Here is a 21594-nt window from a genome sequence, read left to right as displayed (position 1 = left end):
TCTCTCTCTCTCTTTCTCTCCTCTCTCTGCCTCTTTCTTTTATGTCTTGTATTCCTATGCTGACTCAATCTTCCTAGTCTCATGTGTTTTCCTTTCCTCCCCTTCTCCTTCTCCTACTTCTCTCTTCATTCACCCCACCCCACTTCCCATGTGCTCCGGGGAACTTGTCCCCCCCCCCCGCTTTTGTGAGGGAACATATATGAATCTCTTAGAATACACCTTGTATCCTAGTTCCTCTGGTGGTATGAATTATAGGCTGGAGGTCCTTTGCTCTAGGTCTAAAATCCAAATATGAGCAAGTACATTCAATGCTCCTCTATTTATGACTGGGTTACCTCATTCAGGATGGTTTCTTCAAGTTCCATCTACTTCCCTGAGAATTTCAAGAATCCATTTTTTTTTTTCTGCAGAGTAGTGTTCCATTGTGTAGATGTGCCACATCTTCTTTATCCATTCTTCAGTTGAGGGGCATCTAGAATGCTTCAGGTTCTTGCTATTACAAATAATGCTGCTAAGAATATAGTTCAGCATATGTCTTTGTTGTATGGATGTGAATAATTTGTATATATGCCTATGAGGTGGATTGCTATGTCCTGTGGTAAACTAATTGCCATTTTCCTGAGGAACCGCCAAACTGTTCTCCAAAATGGCTGAATAAGTTTGCACTCCCACCAGCACTGGAGGAGTGTTCCCATTTCCCCACATCCTCTACAGCATAAGTTGTCACTGGTGTTTCTAATTTTAGCAATTCTTGCAGGAGTAAGATGGTATCTCAAAGTTGTTTTGATTTGCATTTCCCTGATAGCTAAGAATGTTTAGCACTTTCTTAAGTGTCTTTCAGCCTTTTTGATTTCCTCTATTGAGAATTCTTTATTCAGTTCTGTACCACAATTTTTAATTTGGTATGTGGTTGACTAGTTTCTTGAGTTCTTTGTATATTTTGGAGATCAGCCCTTTGTCAGATGTGGGATTGGTAAAAATATTTTCCCAGTCTGTGGGTTGCAGTTTGGTCTTGTCCACAGTGAGCTTTGCCTTACAGAAGATTCTAAGTTTGAGGAGGTCCCATTTATTAATTTTGATCTGAGAGTTTGTGCTCCTGGAGTTATGTTCAGGAACTGCTCTCCTATACCAATTTGTTCAAGTATACCTCCTACTTTCTCTTCTAAGAGGTTCAGTGTGCCAGGATTGATGTTGAGGTCTTTGATCCATTTGGACTCATGTTTTGTGCATGGCGATAGACATGGGTCTATCTGAAATCTACACAACATCACCCAATTGTGCCAGTACCATTTGTTGAAGATCTTTCCTCCACCATTGTATTCTTTTAGCTGTTTTGTTGCAATCAGGTGTTTGTAGGTGTGTGGGTTAATCCATTGGTCTACTTGTCTATTTTTGTGCTAATACTGGGGGCTGTTTTCAGAAGTATAGCTCAGTAGTAGAGCTTAAAGTCAGGAATGGTGATGCCTCCTGAAGTTCTTTTATTGTATAGTGTTGTTTTGGCTATCCTGGGTCTTTTGTTTTTCCATATAAAGTTGATTATTATCCTTTCAAAGTCAGTGAAGAATTGTGGTGGGATTTAAATGGGGATTGCATTGAATCTGTAGATTGCTTTTGGTAAGATTGCCATTTTTACTATGTTTATCCCACCTATCCAAAAGCATGGGAGATCTTTCTATTTTCTGGTATCTTCTTAATTTCTTTCTTTATAGCCACAAAGTTCTTATTACATAGGTCTTTCACATGCTTCATAAGTGTTATGCCAAGATGCGTTATGTTGTTTGTGACTACTGTAGAGGGTGATGTTTCTGTGATATCTATCTCAGCCTCTTTGTCATCTGAATTAAGTAGGGCTACTGATTTTTTTTTTTTTTTTTGAGTTTGTCTCATATCCTGCTAATTTGCTGAAGGTGTTTGTCAGCTGTAGTAGATCCATGGTAGAGTTTATTGGGTCACTCATGTAAACTATCATATCATGTTCAAATAGAGACAGTTTGACATTTTCGTTTCCAATTTGGATCACCTTGATCTCCTTTTGTTGTCTTACAGCTTTAGGTAGAACTTCAAGAAAAATATTGAAGAGATGTGGAGAGTAAGGTCAGCCTTGTCTTGTTCCTGATTTTAGAGGAATCGACTTAAGCTTTTCCCATTCAGTTTGATGTTGGCTGTTGGTTTGCTGTATATTGCTCTTATTATGTTTTGGTATGTTGCTGTTATCCCTGGTTTCTCTAAGGCCTTTATCATGAAAGATTGTTGTAATTTGTTGAAGGTTTTTGAGCATCTAGGAGATCATCATATGGTTTATCTTTTTCATTTTGTTCATATGGTGGTTGACGTTGATAGAGTTTCATGGTAAACCATCCATGCAACCCAGGTATGAAGCCTACTTGGTCATGGAGGATGATTTTTGTGATGTCTTCTTGGATTCAGTATTTTTGCAGCAATGTTCATCAGGGATATTGGTCTATAGTTTTCTTTCTTAATTGTTTATTTGTGAGGCTTGGGTACCAAGGTTATTGTGGCCTTGTTGAAAGAGTTTGGTATTGAACCTTCTGTTTCTATTGTGTGGGGCAATTTGAGGAGTATTGGTAGTAGCTCTTCCTTGAATTTCTGGTAAATTCTACACTGAAGCCATCTGGCCCTGCACTTTTTTTTCGTTGGAAAGCTTTCGATGACTGCTTCTATATCATTGTGGTATATAGGTGTATTTAAGTTGTTTGTTTGTTCTTTGATTTAATTTTGGTAAGTGATAGTTATCCAGAACTTTATTCATTTCCTTTGAATTTTAAATTTTGTGGATTACAGGTTTTCAAAGTATCACCTGAAAATTTTCTGGAGTTCCTCTGTGTCTGTTGTTATATCCCCCTTTTTGTTTCTGATTTTGTTAATTTGCATATTCTCTGTCTGCTTTTTCTTTAGTTTTGATAGAGGGTTATCTATCTTATTGATTATCTCGGAAAAAAACCAACTCTTTCTTGCATTTATTTTTCGTATTGTTTTTCCTGGAGAGAACAGAGGTCAGCCCCTCTCTCTAGTCGGATGAGACCACGTGGAAATACTTAGATTAATAGAAGTGGGTTAATATTTAAGACAGAAATAGGTGATCAGAAACTAGTAACTGGCCTCCAGAATTATATCTAATACAATTGTGTTTTATTTGGGGCTGCTAATGCAGAGGAGCCAGACCGACAGAAAAACCTACTCAGACATAGATGCTTAATCTTCAAACCCTTCTTAGAGCTGCAGAACATGGAATTTAAATGTTTTAATATTAGTACTTCATTGGCCTGAGACACTATTGCTCCTGACAGCATCGTGCATTTTCCCCAAAAATATGTTGTGCACGGTTGTAGCTCCTTCTGGAGTCTATCTTTACATTGGCTAATGGCCTCTTGGGCAAAGAACTGCCCCCACCTTGACCAGTGATTTGAATGTGTGGTCCTATATGCTTGCAGGAGACAAACATAGAAGACTGCTGAACCTTGCCAAATCAGGGTAAGACAGCCTTTCTGCCTCCTTGCTTCTGTTGTGGTCTGTCAGATACTCTAGGCTTTAGCCAAACCTGGTTGTACCAATGCTGTTTGTGAGAACTGTTGTTGTACCAGTGCTGTTGTTGGGTAACTGTCAATGTAGCTTGCTGTTTCTCTCCTCACTACACAATTTAGAAGTTGCCCATCCATACTTCCTGCATACTCTAGCATTGTTATCTTCCTTCTCTGGTTTTGAAGAGGTTGAAGATTAGACTGTCACAATTACTATTCTCTCTTCCTAGTTAGATATATTTGCTACTAGACTTAAGCTTTCCAGCTTAAGACAACTCTATTGTAAACTCTGTTATGCCTTCCCCATAGGACTAGATATGTAGAACTTCAGTTTGTATGTCCTCAATTTTCCTTTTCTTAGAGAACACTTGTTATTCACTGTTTTGTATATAGTTTTGTATCAAGCCTAAATCATTTCTTTAAACCAAAAGGGTAATTGTATTAAAATATTCACTTTGCTTGCACCTGTGACACTGACCACTCCCATTGGAGGTAGGGACAGGGGCAGATATGATTAAATGTTGAGTAACCAATAAAACAATGGGATAAGCTTGAAACCCACACTTTGAGTTTTTTGTTTGATTTTGTTTTGATACAGGGCTCTGCAAACTAACCCTACTTATAAACATAACAAGGAAATGAATACAGTTTGAAGACTTGTAGAAATCTGGAAAAGATCCAAAGCCCTCAGAAATATTGGAGGAAAAGTTTCTGAATATATTATTTTAAAAATGGCTGTCAATTTTTTTACCTTCAGTTTTTTAACTATTAAGCAACTGTTCAGAAATAATGTCATAATGATAAGAATACAAATATTTCCCATGTCCTATTTATTATGAGAGAAGCAGTACTCCTATTGCAAATGTTAGTATTAAGTTATTGTTGCTTACCTGGCATTCAGTTTTCTTGATCAGACACAATTAGACAGAGCAAGGGAAAACTATATGCTGTCTTTTTAAGCTTGGGGAATTCTATTCTCTATTGAAGAGTGGGTGTGAGTCATGCATATATTCCAAAACACTGGATTCTAAGACAGAGTCTTTCCAACAAAATAAATAATTAATTCCTAGGAGACAAAGCACAATAGCAAGATCATTGAAATCCATGACAACTTCTTTAAATACCCTTGGAATGCAGGATACAAATGTTGTATCATTGCTCATCACATATATTGAAAGATTCACCATGAGTAGAGTGAGTCCTATGGAGGGTATTCGGCAACCTTGCTAGCCCCTGCCTTTCAGAATGAAGGACCAGAAGCAGAAACCAAAGATAATCTCTGCATAGTGTATTAAAAGAATCCATTCTAGATCAAGCTCCATGTTGTCAGTGAAACATGTTTGTTTTAGGATTAGGGAAGGATTTTTCTATGGAGACACTATTTATGACATGTTGTTTGGAGATTTTTATAGTTGTTGAGATTTCATACTGAAAGTCCATCCTCCCAGATCTCTTCTGAATAATCAAGAGCTCACATTGAGAGCTACATCTGCTAAGGTATGTCCTGCAACACTACTGATGCTTAGTTGATGCTGTGATTTTTTTTGTACACAGGAGATTTTTCTTTCAAAGTTTGTCAAATAAAGACAGAGTATTTCATCCTCACCCTAATTTTTTCAAGATATTTGTTTAGTTTTCAGGATTTATTTCATGTCAGACCATTTGAGACCCAAATATGAATAGGTGACTTAGATCCACCCATCACTGTTTTATCCTGAGATACCTCTTTTATAAACAGTCTATTCATGAGGTTGAGCACAGTTTAGCTTGATTGAAAATCCTAAATATAAATTTTAGTGAGTAAATATAAGCTTATGATTCCAAGTACAAACACAGATAATTAATTTTGGAGTTGTGTGTTATGAGTATTAAAAGTCTCTTTAGTTTTATTGAAAGTATTAAAAAGGACTCCTCACAAGTTATTGGAAGGTTAGTGTTTCTCCGTGTTACTGCCCAAGTTATCAACAATATTTGTCTGGTATTGGTATTCATAATTTAAAAATAAATTGTAGTATTGTGTGTATGCTTTTCCTTTTTAGCAAATTCTTATAGTAAATTATGTAATATCATTTTTATTCTTATTTTATAGACAGATGATGAGGCAGATGTTTGATTGCCAGAAAATGAACCCAAGGTAAATGACAAGAGGAAGAACCAGAACTCTAATTTTGTTTCTACAATTCTTGAATTGGCATATTGTGTTACTACTGCAGCACAGTTCCACAGTCTTCCCTAGAGTTTTCCAACCTTTACTATGTAAGGATACATGGAAAGGATGATCTAAGGTGGGCTAAGTTGTAAGAGTGCTTCCAAGAATAGAGCAACTGTCATTGTTTGAATGGCTAAACTATCAAATATTTTATTGTGTATCAGCCTATGATCTGGCCTATTTATAAATGTGCAACAAATAAAATTATTTCTGAAATGCTATACTAGTAAGTATATTTAAGATAGTGTGGGACCAATGCTTGTTTAACACAATAATATGATTATATAGTTCAATGAGTTGAAGTGTATAATACTTTAAAATTTGGGAGATAAAAATAATTGGAAGAAGTAAAGTAATGTAATTAACATTGCCAGATTTTCTGTTTTTCTGAGGCAGGAAATATAATTTCTCTGTTATATTACATAGAAGGAAATATGCAACTGGTGTAAAATGATGACACCATCTGTTTGGTATATATGAAGAACTGAACCAGCCAGTGTTTAAAAGAACCCTTAATTGAAAGCCAGTGTTTAGAGATCTCACTTATGTTCTTTTCTCTAAATTGACAAAGGAAAACAACATTTCAGACTATTTAAAGTATTAAAAGCAGTCCTGTGTGCAAAACACTTGGTGACCAGTGGATGAACACAGTCTTGGTATAGACTATTTTAGAATTATCACATGGTTAAGTATTATGGACTTTGTACAATAACTATCAAAAACTTTAAAAGTCTGACTTCTAAAACTTTCACTCAGGGTTCAAAAAAAACAGAACTACAAATAAGAGAGGGAACTAAAATCTGAGGGGAAAAGGAATTGACTCACACACATTTATTCCTCTGCATGTTCTTTATTCTTCTGTTCTCTTTCTCTCTTGCTGTCCTGTTTGTTTCTGTGGTACAGGTGTATATACATTTGCAACAGTAATCTTTTTATAATACAATACGAGGCTTGAGGGTCAGCAAGGTAGATAATATTTACACTCAGAGCAATAAACTAAAACTGCTAGGAGGAACTTTTGGCATCAGTTACTTAGGATTGTAGGTCAAAGAGAGGGTCTAAGTTTAATTTGGCACAAGAAACAAAACCTAGCACCTTCCAGAGTGCTCTAGTCTCAGTGGCAGCACAGGCCTTTAAGAATGTTTACTTCCCCCCTCCCTCTCCCAGAGGTTGAGCAAATTACCTTTGACTTTATCTTCTCAAGGGGAAACAGGGGAGCAGTAAACCTCTGAGCTAAAATCTTGAGTTAATACAAGAAGTTAGAGAATCATGTAGTACAGCATTTGTTTACATTATTGCTTTCTCAATCTGCCAGTGAGGTAAAGCCAAGGGCATGCTTATTTTTTCTATCCATCTAGGCAGCTATGTATTAACAGCTTTGGACAAATAGTAATTCTATGTCCATCCAAGGACATAGGATGTCTTAGATGGGATGCTTTTTCCTTGGCCCTAAACACTGACCAAATGCCTGTAAATAAAGGTAATTGCAGCAAGGCAGATCTCTGGGATTACAGTGCAGAGGGGAACAAAGATTGATAGTGGGAAACAGGCCTCACACATAGCTAAGGAATATAATCAGTAAAGTAGGACCTGTTAATGGAGAGCAGGTATGTGCACATAACTACAGAGTATAATCAGTAAAACTCTAAATGCACGTGAGAAATTAGTTCCCAGTAAATGAACAGATGGTGCTGAACTATAGGAAGAAAATCCCAAGTTTGTTATAGAAAGGGATAAGCTACAGGAAGAAACTACAGCAAGACACAGCTAATTCATCCATGACATTATAATGTCAGGTACTACTTTGTACTGATTTGATCTATCCAAAGAATTCTTAATTCTTCTAAGTTATTCTTGATGCAAAGGTTGCATAATTACAGTGTGATCTTGTAGCTTGTAGCAAATAACAAAAGCTTACTTTCACTATGCACTCAGTACCATCTCCACTGAACTGTTTATACAAATTTCTGTTCTGATTTCTTGTTTTATTGTCTATGTAATTGCATATAACATATGGAATTTAAATCTAGATCAAAATATTTGTATTTTTACACCTAGTTTTTAAAATGCTAATGTGACTCCTTCTCTTGCTATTAGCTTCTCTAACATGACTAACTGGTGAATACCAGTGTGTTTTAGCCATGGCAAGGCTTAGTTTATGATATAAGTGTACAAGGTTCTTTCTTACTCAAATTCACTAATACTTTCCCACTCAAATCTGATATAAGTTTTATGCCTATACATACCCTATAAATGAACTGTTAAAATTACTTTACTTTAATGGCTATTACACTCAATTACTCTATACCCCACTATCCATTGTGACTTTAACTGCCTTTAGGAGTTTAATCAGAACTACTTTTAGGCTACGAATCATTCCCAAAATTCAGCACACTTATGATTATCTAGTTTATTAAAAAACGTTGTTCATATCCATAAACATTTCAGCTATCTTTATTGATTAGGCAACTCTATAGTCAAAAGTAGTCATAACTATGTAGAACTCTTTCTGAAATATTAAAAGAAAATATGATATTTCATTAATATTAACAAAATATAAACACTAATTATTAGAAAATAAATAAACATAAGTATGTATCATTTTTCATTTAGGAAATATGATTAACTGTCTCAAGAACTAGATGGAATACAGAAACAATGTGACCGAGTTTGTGCTCCTGGGACTCACACAGAACCCACATATGAAGAAAATCATATTTGCTGTGTTTTTGGTCATCTACATAGTCTCTGTGGTAGGAAACTTGCTCATTCTGATCACCATTACAAACAGCCAACTGTTGGGTTCCCCTATGTACTATTTTCTGACCTATCTCTCCTTCATTGATGCCTGCTACTCCTCTGTCAGTACTCCTAAGCTGATTGTTGATTCACTCCATGAAAGGAAGTCCATTCAATTCAATGGATGCATGACCCAAGTCTTTGGGGAACATTTCTTTGGAGGTGCTGAGGTGATCTTGCTTACTGTCATGGCGTATGACCGCTATGTTGCCATTTGCAAACCACTGCACTATGCAGCCATCATGAACAGACGACTCTGTAATTTACTGGTGGGAGTTTCATGGGCTGGAGGCTTTCTTCATGGAGGTATACAAATTCTTTTCATTATTAGACTACCTTTCTGTGGCCCTAATGTCATAGATCACTTTATGTGTGATCTGAACCCTTTGCTTGATCTAGCCTGTGTTGATACCCACAATCTAGGTTTCTTTGTTGCTGCCAACAGTGGCTTCATCTGTCTGTTAATCTTTCTCCTTCTGCTCATCTCCTACGTGGTCATCCTTTATACACTAAGAACCCACAGTGCAGAAGGAAGGCGCAAAGCCCTCTCTACCTGTGTTTCTCATATTATAGTGGTAGTTTTACTTTTTGTACCCTGCACATTTGTGTACATGAGACCTGCAGGTACATTACCCCTTGACAAATCAGTTGCTATTTTTTATGCTGTGATAACTCCCATGCTAAACCCATTAATCTACACCTTGAGAAATAATCAAATGAAAAATGCCATTAAGAGACTATTTAGTAGAAAGATTCAGTCAGAGGACAAATAAACCAAGAATCATGCAACTTCATGATGCAACTTAGATGGACTGGAGAAGGAATTGAATGTATAGATTGGATTTTGGATATCCCAATATGGATAACTTACATAATGTAGAAACAAATAACTGCTAAATGTATGTTACACAGAGGTAAGCATAAATAAATGCCCCATATGGGAATAGTTTAACTCAGGTTGCTTCATTACCAAAACGCATACACAACCACCCACCCAAACACACACACAAAAAAACAAAACCACAAATACACACATACATACACACACACACACACACACACACACACACACACACACATACAAACACACACACCCTGGTTCTGATTTATGCCAAGTACCAGTAGACTACATTTCAGGTTAGAAAATTTTGACTTCTCTTTTCAATGTTATTTGTTATAGATACATTATACCTTTGACATTTAATTTGTGACCAGTGATTCTTTTCCATCCCATAATTTCATTAGTTACTTATCATAGATATTTGTTCATTAAGTAACCTTTTCCCACAGTAGGGTCTGACCGAAGAGAATAATGATTAGAGAACATTTCAGTGCATCAGTCATTTCATTAATAAATTTGTTTACAATTTTTATCAAAATTATATTCTAGTCTCTTCCATGATTATGTATAGGACTTAAATTGTAAATTATACCAACATTCCAGTTTCCTTGACAATAATTCTTTCCTTTCTTATTTATTCTATTTTCAAATCTTTAAGTTTTATTTATTGTTATTATTGGGTTAGTGAAAGTAAACACATCATTGGATATACCTTTGGTGCTGTTTTAGTAGAAACCAGAGGAAAACTCTGTAATGTCATTTTTCTCCATCCACCTCTATATGGTTTCCAAAGATCAAACACCAAATACCAGGCTTGCCATGAAAGTACCTTTATGGACTGAACAATATTGTCCACCCATAAACTTTTAAATTTTTATAAAAGTAAAATATAGTTATGTTATTTCCCCCTTTGTTTCTATCCTTTCTCATACATTTCCCACCCAAAAATATCATTTGTTTTCCTTTTTTAAAATTGATTTTTAATTCATATGTATAGAATTGTCTATATATTTTTACTCACTGTGGACACACTTTTGGTCATGTTGCTGACACATACTTTGACAGGGCTGTCCATCAATGCCTGAGGTTCAACTTAATGATGGATTTTAACCTACTGCATATGTATAAATAAAATTAATCTGATACAACTTATGGTTGTTTCTCCATCATTACACATGTTTCTGGATAAATTGGTCTAATCATACAAACCTTTGTAATGTACTATACAAACTCACAGGTCACTTTTTGAAGTAGATATAAATTTAGATTGGTCTACAATCTAATTTGGGTGGTGGGAGTGATCCCTAAGGAGACTATTCAATGCCTTTCAATGTCTTCTAGCAACATGCTTTCGCAGAAGGCCATGATAGTTTCCTCAGACAATGTAGAATAAATCCTTCTGTTGGATATGAAGAAATGGTCATTAACTTTTACAAATACTTCTCCTATTGTACTATTTTAAATTCATTGAAAAATATAAACCAGAACTTACAGTTTGATTCTTTCTAACCCTCCTGTATAACAAGTTATTTTTCTCTATTTGAGAATTTATTAAACCTGAACTCTAAATAATAATAAAATAATGAGAAAGAATCAATTGAGCAAAAAAAAAAAAAAATGGTGATGAGAAGACTTGATCCCAACAGATATCTAACCTTAGCCTAGAACCTTGGGGAGGTGTAAATCATATTCTATCACACAATTGACTGGCCATGGTGTTTAAGGAAGAGAGACTTCATTTTGTAAGACCATGGCAGTGATTTGTTGTCCACTACATGGTCTTAAGGTAGTTACCTTAAATTAAAATTGCCCAGAAAAGAGTAGGAATGTTAACTGTTAATTTCCAAAATACATGACTGTTGGGGAATTTGAGCATATGTCTGTTAGAGAGGATGTGAGTGAGATTTAGAAATATCAATTATGTTTTCCATTTTATCTTTAAGATCAGAATACCAGCTTCAGCCTTATACACTCAAATGTTGATAGCCCGCAACTCATTTGTCAATGTCTCTATGTTATTAGTTATCTTTCTTTTCAAGAAGATTTTTTAGAATGTGTTTGTATGTATTTATTTAATTATATTCATTTGAGTGCTTATCCCTCACCAGCAGGTAGAAATCAGAATAGGAAATTTATAAGCATAATATAGAAAATTAGGCAAATCCCATAGAGTAGTTATTGTTATATATATATGAAAACCTTTTCCACCAAACAGTGCTCTTAGAGATCAAATAAGAGTACTTTCAGTGTTCTGGTATTTTGAATTTTATAGATATGACTACTGATCAATATCAATCTTTTTAGTAGCTTTGTTTGGCAGAAGAAAACACTCCCAGTACAAAGTCATGGATAGAGATGTTAAGAACAAGCCTTGAAGGGAGGGAAGAAGGGAGGGAGAGGGAACTGGGATCGACATGTAAAATAATAAATTAAATAAAAAAAGTGCTTTGACTCCAAAATTTAAGTTGAAGGACAAGTTACTGGGGAAAAGGATTTCTATTTTTGTTTCCACAGAAAATGAAAATATGTGGATTCTTTCCAGACTAATGTGGTTTGATCAAGCCAAACCACCTGAAACAGAGTACCAGGTCATCCTACATTCTAAACAGCTGTAATAAGCAGCCTTACAGACTACAGCCAGGATTTCTGTATCTTCTTCGAATCCCCCATGACAGCGCCCCTTACCAACAGGAAGTAGTTTGGAAAGAACGACACCCCAGATTCCCAAATATTGTCTATAAATGTTTGTTTTCATTTAAATGGACTTGGTTATATAAAATAAATAAAGAAAGAAAGAACAATTAAAAAATGTTAAATAAACAAGTTTAGAAACAAGTAAAAAAAAAAAAAAACAAGCCTTGACTGATATAATTTCAAATATAAAGAGACCTGTACCATTTTGTCTCCACATAATATATACTAAATAAACTTTTTAAAATGTTAGAGGAAATGATTTGGAATATCACCAGCTTAAGAAAAGCCAATGTTTGAGAAGATTAACATTTTAATCTTGAATTAGCGATTTTGCAATGTGTATATGTACAAAATATAAACGATGTATGATATATATCTATTCATATTTCTTACTTATATATTAATCTATAAAGACAAAAATAAATATGCTAAAATGTTGTATGTTGTTCAAAACAAGACATTACTATTCAAAGACTAAATAATAATGCATTCAATGACATCCACAGTCATGAAAACTGCAGCTCAGTGTCATATTGAGATGCTTAATATTAGCTGAAAGGATGGCTCTTCTAGAACAAATAATGAATACTGGCAATGAAAGGTAGAAATTAAGGCTCTTTCCTGCTGTTTGTGGGTGTATACTGGTAAAGAATGCAAAACACGATATGGGTATCACAAAGACTACCACTTGATCTAGTAAGTACACCCTCAAATTTCTATGCCAAATACTGGGAATTAGAATCATAAATTCATGAGTACTCTTAATGCCATAAAATATTATCGACAATAAACAATATATTAGAGAAAATGTTATGGACACTACCAAATGACTGAATGGAGAATATGTAATATATTTCCACAATGAAATATTACTAAATCTTGAAAAAAACATCAATTTTAACAGCATATATAAATCCTGTTAGTATTATCTTAAGAAAGTAAGATATGGAAAACTTATTTTTGTTAAACTCAAGGCTTTTTTTTTTTAACTTTCCAACTTATGAGACCCATTTCATAAGAATTTTTTTCCATTATTTTAGGTGTTGAATATATAAAATAGGTATACAAATCAAATACCCAATAGTAAGATAAATTTATTCTTAAAATAATTCTTTAGTATACTTCTGATTTCACCATTTATTGAAGGAGAAAAATAATTGAGTGGGGTAACATTTACTTGCTATTTTAACATAAATAATAAATTTTGGTTTAATACTTTGTACAGAATATAACCACACCCTCTATTTTCATAGCTGACAGAAATTGTGAATTTATAACCATCAATGTGGAAAGAGTATTTCTGAAAAAATGAAAAAAAAATTGTTAAGAACCATCTCAGAAATTGTTGGAAATTCTTTTGTAAAACCAAGCCAATATCCATTTACTTTTCCTTTTTTTTTATTTTATTTTATTTAATTTTATTTAATTTTATTTAATTTTATATAACATAGTCCAATTAAATGAAAACAAACATTTATACCCAATATTTGGGAATTTGGGCGTCGTTCTTTTCAAACTACTTCCTGCTGGTAAGGGGCCCTGTCATGGGGGATTCGAAGAAGATTCAGATATCCTGGCTGTAGTCTGTAGGGCTGTTTTGTCCAGCTGTTTTGAATGTAGGATGTAGGATCAGCTTGTACTCTGTTTCAGGCGGTCTGGCGTGATCAAACCACATTAGTCTGGAAGGAATCCACATCTTTTCATTTACTGTGGAAACTAAAATAGAAATCCTTTTCCCCACTAACTTGTCCTTCAACTTAAATTTTGGAGTCAAAGCATTTTTTTTTAGTTTAATATATTTTTTTAAATGTCGATCCCAGTTCCCTCTCCCTCCCTCCCTCCGTCTAGCCCTCCCTCTCTCCTTCCCTCCCTTTTACCCTCTCTGCCCTCTCACATGCACTCTAAACACCCTCCCCTCCCATCCACCCACCCCAATTCCATATGTAGGGGAATGCCTTCCAGTTGTCAATTTTGCACTTTATATTTATGTACAGAAAACATAGCATTGTACATGTAACCTAGGTTAGTGGTAAGTCCTTTGGCTTTTGTCTTATACAGCTTGCAATTATAATCACAGATTTAGGAGCCTGGATGTTGCCTTTCCAGTGGCAGCAATCTCATTGTGTCTGTCATTGCAATTGGTTCTAATAGCTTCCACCAGCTTAGTGAGAGCATCCTTGTCTTCCAAGCTAAACTGTGTGTTGGCAACAGTAAGAAATGTCTTCCTGTGATTGCTCATGATGTAGACATTATTGAACTGGTGGTATCCTTCCTGCCCTTTGTTGAAAGGGGGGAGTTCTCTACTGCATCACTTTAAAATGTTTTATGAGACTCAATTCATACCTCAAAAAGAAAAAAAAATTAAATTAATACACCAATGATCAAAACCCATGTCAATTGGCTTATTTCATGATGAGAATTCATAACAAAATGTCTCTTTCGGTAAACAAATCATTATATTTCTACTCAAATAATATACAATGGCTTCAACTCTAAGATAAGGTGTTTCAGGTCATGTTTGGTAGCTTTAAACAAGACAACAATTAAGTGTCACAGTATAACTTGGAGAAGTACTGTCAGCAACATCTAAAATTTATCACTCATGATTTTAACTAAATTTTGGTTTTAAAATATCCATAAAAGGTTCTAAGATTTCAGAAAACTGCACAATTAGCTTCAACTTCATATGGGTTGTTATGCCACAGTTTAAGCAGTGGCATCTAAATGATGTAGTTAGAAAGGGAAGCAGTGGTGTTAAAACTAGAGGAAAAATAAGAGGAAATGTTAGCCAGAGGTGGATATGTCATCCTTATCACAATAGCAAATAAACAAGAGGATGAGAATACTTGTTTTAGCTCCTGTAGTCTTTTAGCTAGGCTTGTGGGTAGTTCTGTTTAAGTGTTTATCTACCCAGTTCCAATCTCAGCAGGTTGTACAAAGAATATAAAAACAGTTTCTACTAATATAATTGATGATAGAATGAGTAGTTTTGTGGTTTTTAAAACACATGAAGGACCTCCACATATGTACATACATGCATAGATATATACATACATACATACATACATGCACACATATGTGTATGTACATATAATTTAAATAAAATAAAAAGACCTGTAACAGTAAAAATGCTAAAAAAAAAAAATCAGTCAGAAATACATGAGAAGAAGCTCACGGCTAATGATTATGAACTACAAAAATATAATAGTATAAATCCATAAAATATGATAAACTGCTAGGCAAAAGAAAAGAGCATTAAAATGTATATTAATAGACACTGGATGATTTCAAAGAAATCACAGAAAATTACCACTATTTACGCCCCAAAAAAAATCTAAATTGGAAATAAGGAAATGGATGCAGAGTCAAAATATAAAGTAACTAGAGTTCACTTTATTTTTTTAAATTAAAATATTTTGTTGTTCAGTTTTGTTTAGGTTATTTGGAATTGTGAAGCATAGTGAGACTTCAAACTCACAGGTAAGTGCTAGGATTGCAGCTGTATATGACCATAAGAGTTGGTGCCAAAATTTCATTCTGTGTTTTGAAATCCCAATCTGAATGTGTGATGGTTTCCCTTACTCTGTATTTACTAAACTATCAGGTATAGAGAAAAGGGGGAATTGAAACCCTTGGAAATTGTATTTATTTCTAACACTGAGAAATGTGAATTTTTTTTATTTTTCACAAGCATGTATTTATTAAAACTAAAAAAATGGCTAATAAGATATAGCATTATGCTATGGAGCCCAAAGCTCACTTGTTTTTTATGCATGTACTCATTATTTTAAGTAGAGCATCCTTAGAAGCTATTTGGTTTTCAAGTTTAAATAAATTGTTTTAAAGTGATAAAGCTCAGAAAGTGAAACCTTGGTTCCCTTGTGGAGAAGAAAATAAGGTTAAAGGATAAACAGCAAGTCAGTTAAGGGACACTAATAGATTTTCTGCTTGAGATGAGAGTTTTTCAATATTTTATATTGCTTGATCTGCCTATTCTATATGGGTCCATGAATATCTAAATTTCATCATTTTTTATTTTTATTATTATTTTATTTAATTTTATATAACAAAGTCCAATTAAATGAAAACAAACATTTATACACAATATTTGGGAATTTGGGCATCGTTCTTTTCAAACTACTTCCTGCTGGTAAGGGGCCCTGTCATGGGGGATTCGAAGAAGATTCAGATATCCTGGCTGTAGTCTGTAGGGCTGTTTTGTCCAGCTGTTTTGAATGTAGGATCAGCTTGTACTCTGTTTCAGGCGGTCTGGCATGATCAAACCACATTAGTCTGGAAGGAATCCACATCTTTTCATTTTCTGTGGAAACTAAAATAGAAATCATTTTCCCCAGTAACTTGTCCTTCAACTTAAATTTTGGAGTCAAAGCATTTTTTTTTTTTTTAGTTTAATATATGATTTTACATGTCGATCCCAGTTCCCTCTCCCTCCCTCCCTCTCTCCATCTAGCCCTCCCTCTCTCCTTCCCTCCCTTTTACCCTCTCTGCCCTCTCACATGCACACTAAACACCCTCCCCTCCCATCCCCCACCCCAATTCTATATGTAGGGAAATGCCATCCAGTTGGGGTAATGTAGATCTGACAGATCCTGTGAAGTAGGGACTAGGGCTTCTCTCCTCTCTCTAGATTAAGACAGTTATCCCTCCATGGGGGATATGTTCACAAAGTCCTTTTGTGCACCAGGGATACATCCTGGCTCCACTGTCTGAGGTCTCTTAGACTGCTCAGTCCTTCTGCCTGAGGCCCATATTTAGGGGGGCCTGAGTCAGTCCCATGCTGGCTTCCAAGCTATCAGTCTAGTGGCCATTAGCTCCTCCTTGTTCAGATAAACTGTCTGTATGTGTGTCTGCTGCATGGTCTTGTCCCCTCCATCTGCATGCATCAGGGTTCTACTCAGTGTTTATGTATGGGTGTTTGATCCTGTTTTCAACAGGCATTAGTTGAGGGCTCCATGGAGAATTAGTTGTTGATCTCACTCTCTGGTAAGGGCATTTATGATAGCCTTTCCACAGAAGCTGAGATTGTTAATTGGCAGCAGTCTTGTAGTTCTCTAGATCTTTCTTTGTGTTCAATTTTATCTTCAAACCAATATTGGCTCCCTCTTTTATGTTCTCTCTCTCTCTCTCTCTCTCTCTCTCTCTCTCTCTCTTTCATATCTTCTATTCCTAACCATGCTCAATCTTCCTGGTCACACATGTTTTCCATTCCTCCCCCTCATTTTCTCCTACTTCTCTCTGCATTCGCTGCCCCCCCCCCACTTCACCTGAGCTCTGGGGGACTTGTCCCTGCCTAGTATTGTGAGGGACTTTATATGAATTTCTTAGAATACACCTTGGATCCTAGTTCATCTGGTGATGTGAATTATAGGCTGGTGATCATTTGATCTAGCTCTAAAATCCATATATGAATGAGTACATACTGTGTTCCTCTTTTTGTAACTGGGTTACCTCACTCAGGATGGTTTCTTCAAGTTCATCCACTTGCCTGCGAATTTCAAGATAACTATTTTTTTTTCTGCAGAGTTGTATTCCATTGTGTAGATGTGCCACATCTTCATTAACCATTTTTTAATTGAGGGGCATCTAGGTTGCTTCCAGGTTCTTGCTATTACGAATAGTGCTGCTATGAACATAGTTGAACAGATGTCTTTGATGCATGGATATGAATCCTTTGGGTATATGCCTAAGAGGGGGATTGCCGGTTCCTGTGGTAAACTAATTCCCATTTTCCTGAGGAACTGCCATACTGATCTCCAAAATGGCTGTATGAGTTCGCACTCCAACCAGCATTGGAGGAGTGTTCCCCTTCCTCCACATCCTCTCCAACATGAGTCATCATTGGTGTTTCTAATTTTAGCCATTCTGGCAAGGGTAAGATGGTATCTCAAAGTTGTTTTGATTTGCATTTCCCTGATAGCTAAGGATGTGGAGCATTTTCTTAAGTGTCTTTCAGCCTTTTTGATTTCCTCCATTGAGAAATCTTTCTTCAGTTCTGTACCCCATTTTTTAATAGGGTTATTTGGTGTTTTGTTGACTAGTTTCCCAAGTTATTTGTGTATTTTGAAGATCAGCCCTTTGTCGGATATAGGTTTGGTGAAAATCTTTTCCCAGTCAGTGGGCTGCCGTTTGGTCTTGTCGACTGTGTCCTTTGTTTTACAGAAGCTTCTAAGTTTGAAGAGGTCCCATTTATTAATTGTTTCTTTCAGTGTCTGTGCCCCTGGAGTTATGTTCAAGAAGCAGTCTCCTATACCAATTTGTTCAAGGGTACCTCCTACTTTCTCTTCTAAGAAGTTCAATGTGACTGGATTGATGTTGAGGTCTTTGATCCATTTGGACTTGAGTTTTCTGCATGGCGACAGACATGGGTCTATCTGCAGTCTTCTACAAAACCTCATCCAATTGTGCCAGCACCATTTGTTGAAGATGCTGTCCTTGCCCCATTGTATAATTTTCGCTGTTTTGTCGAAAATCAGGTGTTCATAGGTGCGTGGATTAATATCAGGATTTTCAATTCTATTCCATTGCTCTACCTGTCTATTTTTATGCCAATACCAGGCTGTTTTCAGAAGTATAGCTCTGCAATAGAGCTTAAAGTCAGGAATGGTGATGCCCCTGAAGTTCTTTTATTGTATAGGGTTGTTTTGGCTATCCTGCGTCTTTTGTTTTTCCATATAAAGTTGATTATTATCCTTTCAAGGTCGGTGAAGAATTGTGATGGGATTTTAATGGGGATTGCATTGAATCTGTAGATTGCTTTTGGTAAGATTGCCGTTTTTACTATGTTATTCCCACCTAACCAAGAGCATGGGAGATCTTTCCATTTTCTGGTATCTTCTTTAATTTCTTTCTTTAGTTTCACAAAGTTATTATTATATAGGTCTTTTACTTGTTTGATAAGCATTACACCAAGATACTTTATGTTGCTTGTGGCTATTGTAAAGGGTGATGTTTCTCTGATTTCTTTCTCTGTCTCTTTGTTGTCTGAAAAAAGTAGGGCTAGATCTCTGCAGGTCCACTCGGAGTTCCTGCGGGCAAGATCCTTGACCCCCAAATCCGGGCCCCTGCCAAAGAACAAGGTCTCAGCTGGAGAGCGCCAGTTTCCAGTGAGATCTCACTACCCTGAAAAACCTTCTCAAGTTCCAGCCCAGCCCTCATCCTCTCCTGCCAGCTATTGGCCAGAGGTGAGTCTGGGCCCAATTGGGGCTGCCTGTCCCCTTCAAGCTCTTTTCCCCCCTCACCCGGCTGAACTCCCTGGATTGGCCCCTGATCCTGCTGCTCCTGTCTCCAGTCCCCATTGAGAGCATCCTTGGAGCTCTGATACACCCCACCCATCCCAACCTCCAGCCTACCCCCCCTACCCTGTGCCCTACCCCACCTAAGGTCCTGGCACTCTGGTTGAGCACTGGGACAGAGGGTGGAGCCAACAGTCCACCCTACTTCGGATACCTCTAGAACAACTCTTAACAAAGGAGACCTGACTATCCACGCCGGACTACCTGGAATTTCCACTGGCTTGTCCTCTGACCCCGCCTCCAGTCCTCTGCTGGAGTCCCGGGCCCCTCCCAGAGATCCGCCTATCTCTGCTGGTCCATTTGGTGTTCCTGCAGGCAAGATCCTTGACCCCCAAATCCGGGCCCCTGCCAAAGAACAAGGTCTCAGCTGGAGAGTGCCAGTTTCCAGTGAGATCCCACTACCCTGCAAAACTTGTCAAGTTCCAGCCCAGCCCTTGTCCTCTTCTGCCGGCTATTGGCCAGAGAGAAACCTCCTAGAGAGCTTGGACCACATAGAGCTACAGATATTGAATCTTTGATCCACATAAGCCCATCAGGGAAGGACCATTGAGAGAGGGAAGAGACACCACCAACACCTACTGGAAGAAACTATGGGAAGAAGGCAATACAAGAGAACACCTAAATACAGAAAGACAAACATGACACCACCAGAATCTAGGGAATCTACACCAACTAGAATGGAACACCACAACAAAGCAGAGGAAGCAGAAGGGTACAACTTAAAAATCACCATCATAAAAATGATAGAGGCCCTCAAAGAAGATATGAGAAAATCCCTTAAAGAAATGGAGGAAAAAACAAACAAAAAAAGTGGAAGAAATGAACAAATTCCTTAAGGAAAGTACAGAAAGCCAAGAAAAAACAATTAACCAGGTGAAGGAAACGTTTCAAGACTTGAAAACCGAAATTGAGAAAATAAAGGCAACACAAATGGAAGGAAAGCTGGAAATTGAAAAGCTGGGCAAAAAATCGGAAACCAGGGACACAAGCATAACCAATAGAATTCAAAAGATGGAAGAGGGAATCTCAGGCGCAGAAGATAAACTAGAAGAAATAGATTCATCGACCAAAGAATACCATAAATCCAACAAATCCTTAACACAAAACATCCAGGAAATGTGGGACACCATGAAAAGGCCAAACCTAAGAATAATAGGCATAGAGGAAGGTGGTGTCCTCATGGTTGCCAATTCAGGAATTGTTGCTTTGGTAACCTTTGTTCTCTTGTTTGGTTCATATGTGGTTATACTATTCACATTAAGGAATCACTCAGCAGAAGGAAGACATAAAGCTCTTTCTACCTGTGGGTCCTATTTTATTCTTTGGACATTCCATCTATGCATACCTTAGACCTCCTACACTTTCCCTGAGGACAAAATCTTTGCCTTATTTTACACCATTATTGCTCCTATGTTCAACCCTCTCATCTATACCCTAAGGAATTTAGAGATGAAGAATGCCATGAAGAAGGTTTGGTGTTAAAAGACATAGTCAGGATAGAAGCACAATTAATTTGTTTTATTTATAGATTGTTAAAAGAAAGCACTGCACAACTCTTAAAGTCATTAAGGAGAGCAATAGGTGTTTAAACTGCTCAAAGCCTTTCTCATTTATAAATAGCAAAGATGAAGAATAATTACTACCGAATATTTTACTGTGAATCTTAGTAACAAAATATGCATTCAAATTATTCTCGGCTAAAGACTGATTGTTGTATTGTGTTATAAATTTCAATGATTATTTATAATGTTACTAGTTATACAATTAGTTTTATTTCATCATAGACATTTTCTTCAGCACAATTAAAAAAATAGTTTGAAATTACCTTCAGAAAATGTAGCTTAGTGATTAACTTTATATCCTGTCAGGATTTGTAAATAATCCTTATGTGGTGACCCTTTTAAAGAACTCATTCTATAAAAAAAAGAAAGAAAGAAAAAAAAGAGATTTCAGTAATTATGGCACAGAATGTTCATCATGAATCATCTTTAAACTGGTATTTTGTCTACCCTCCTTAGAAATGTCATAGGCACATAATATAGCTTTAGGGATAGTGGCAGTTATAGGCACATGCAATGGGTTTATAGATGTTTCCAGGTTTAGGGTAAATTTATAAGGTTGTCTCTTTTACTGTCCTTAGATTGTGGAAAAACTGTATCTGTTGAGGTTTATTATGTCACCTAGTGTGTGGTCGATTTT

The 21594-nt window shown here is 36.3% G+C and overlaps 1 protein-coding gene across 1 annotated transcript; it reads left to right on the top strand.

The window, feature by feature from the left end:
• The first annotated feature begins 8390 nt into the window (after positions 1–8390).
• On the top strand, positions 8391–20877 carry LOC127221986 (olfactory receptor 4C46-like). Its single transcript, XM_051183914.1, has 2 exons — positions 8391–9175; positions 20757–20877. The coding sequence occupies exons 1-2, from the start codon at positions 8391–8393 to the stop codon at positions 20875–20877; spliced, it is 906 nt and encodes a 301-aa protein (XP_051039871.1).
• Positions 20878–21594: the final 717 nt, after the last annotated feature.

Source organism: Phodopus roborovskii, unplaced genomic scaffold (genome assembly GCF_943737965.1).
Source record: "Phodopus roborovskii unplaced genomic scaffold, PHOROB, whole genome shotgun sequence".
Taxonomy (NCBI): Eukaryota; Metazoa; Chordata; class Mammalia; order Rodentia; family Cricetidae; genus Phodopus; species Phodopus roborovskii.
Note: the sequence above shows the minus strand (reverse complement) of the source record. Positions and strands in the feature narration are given on the sequence as shown.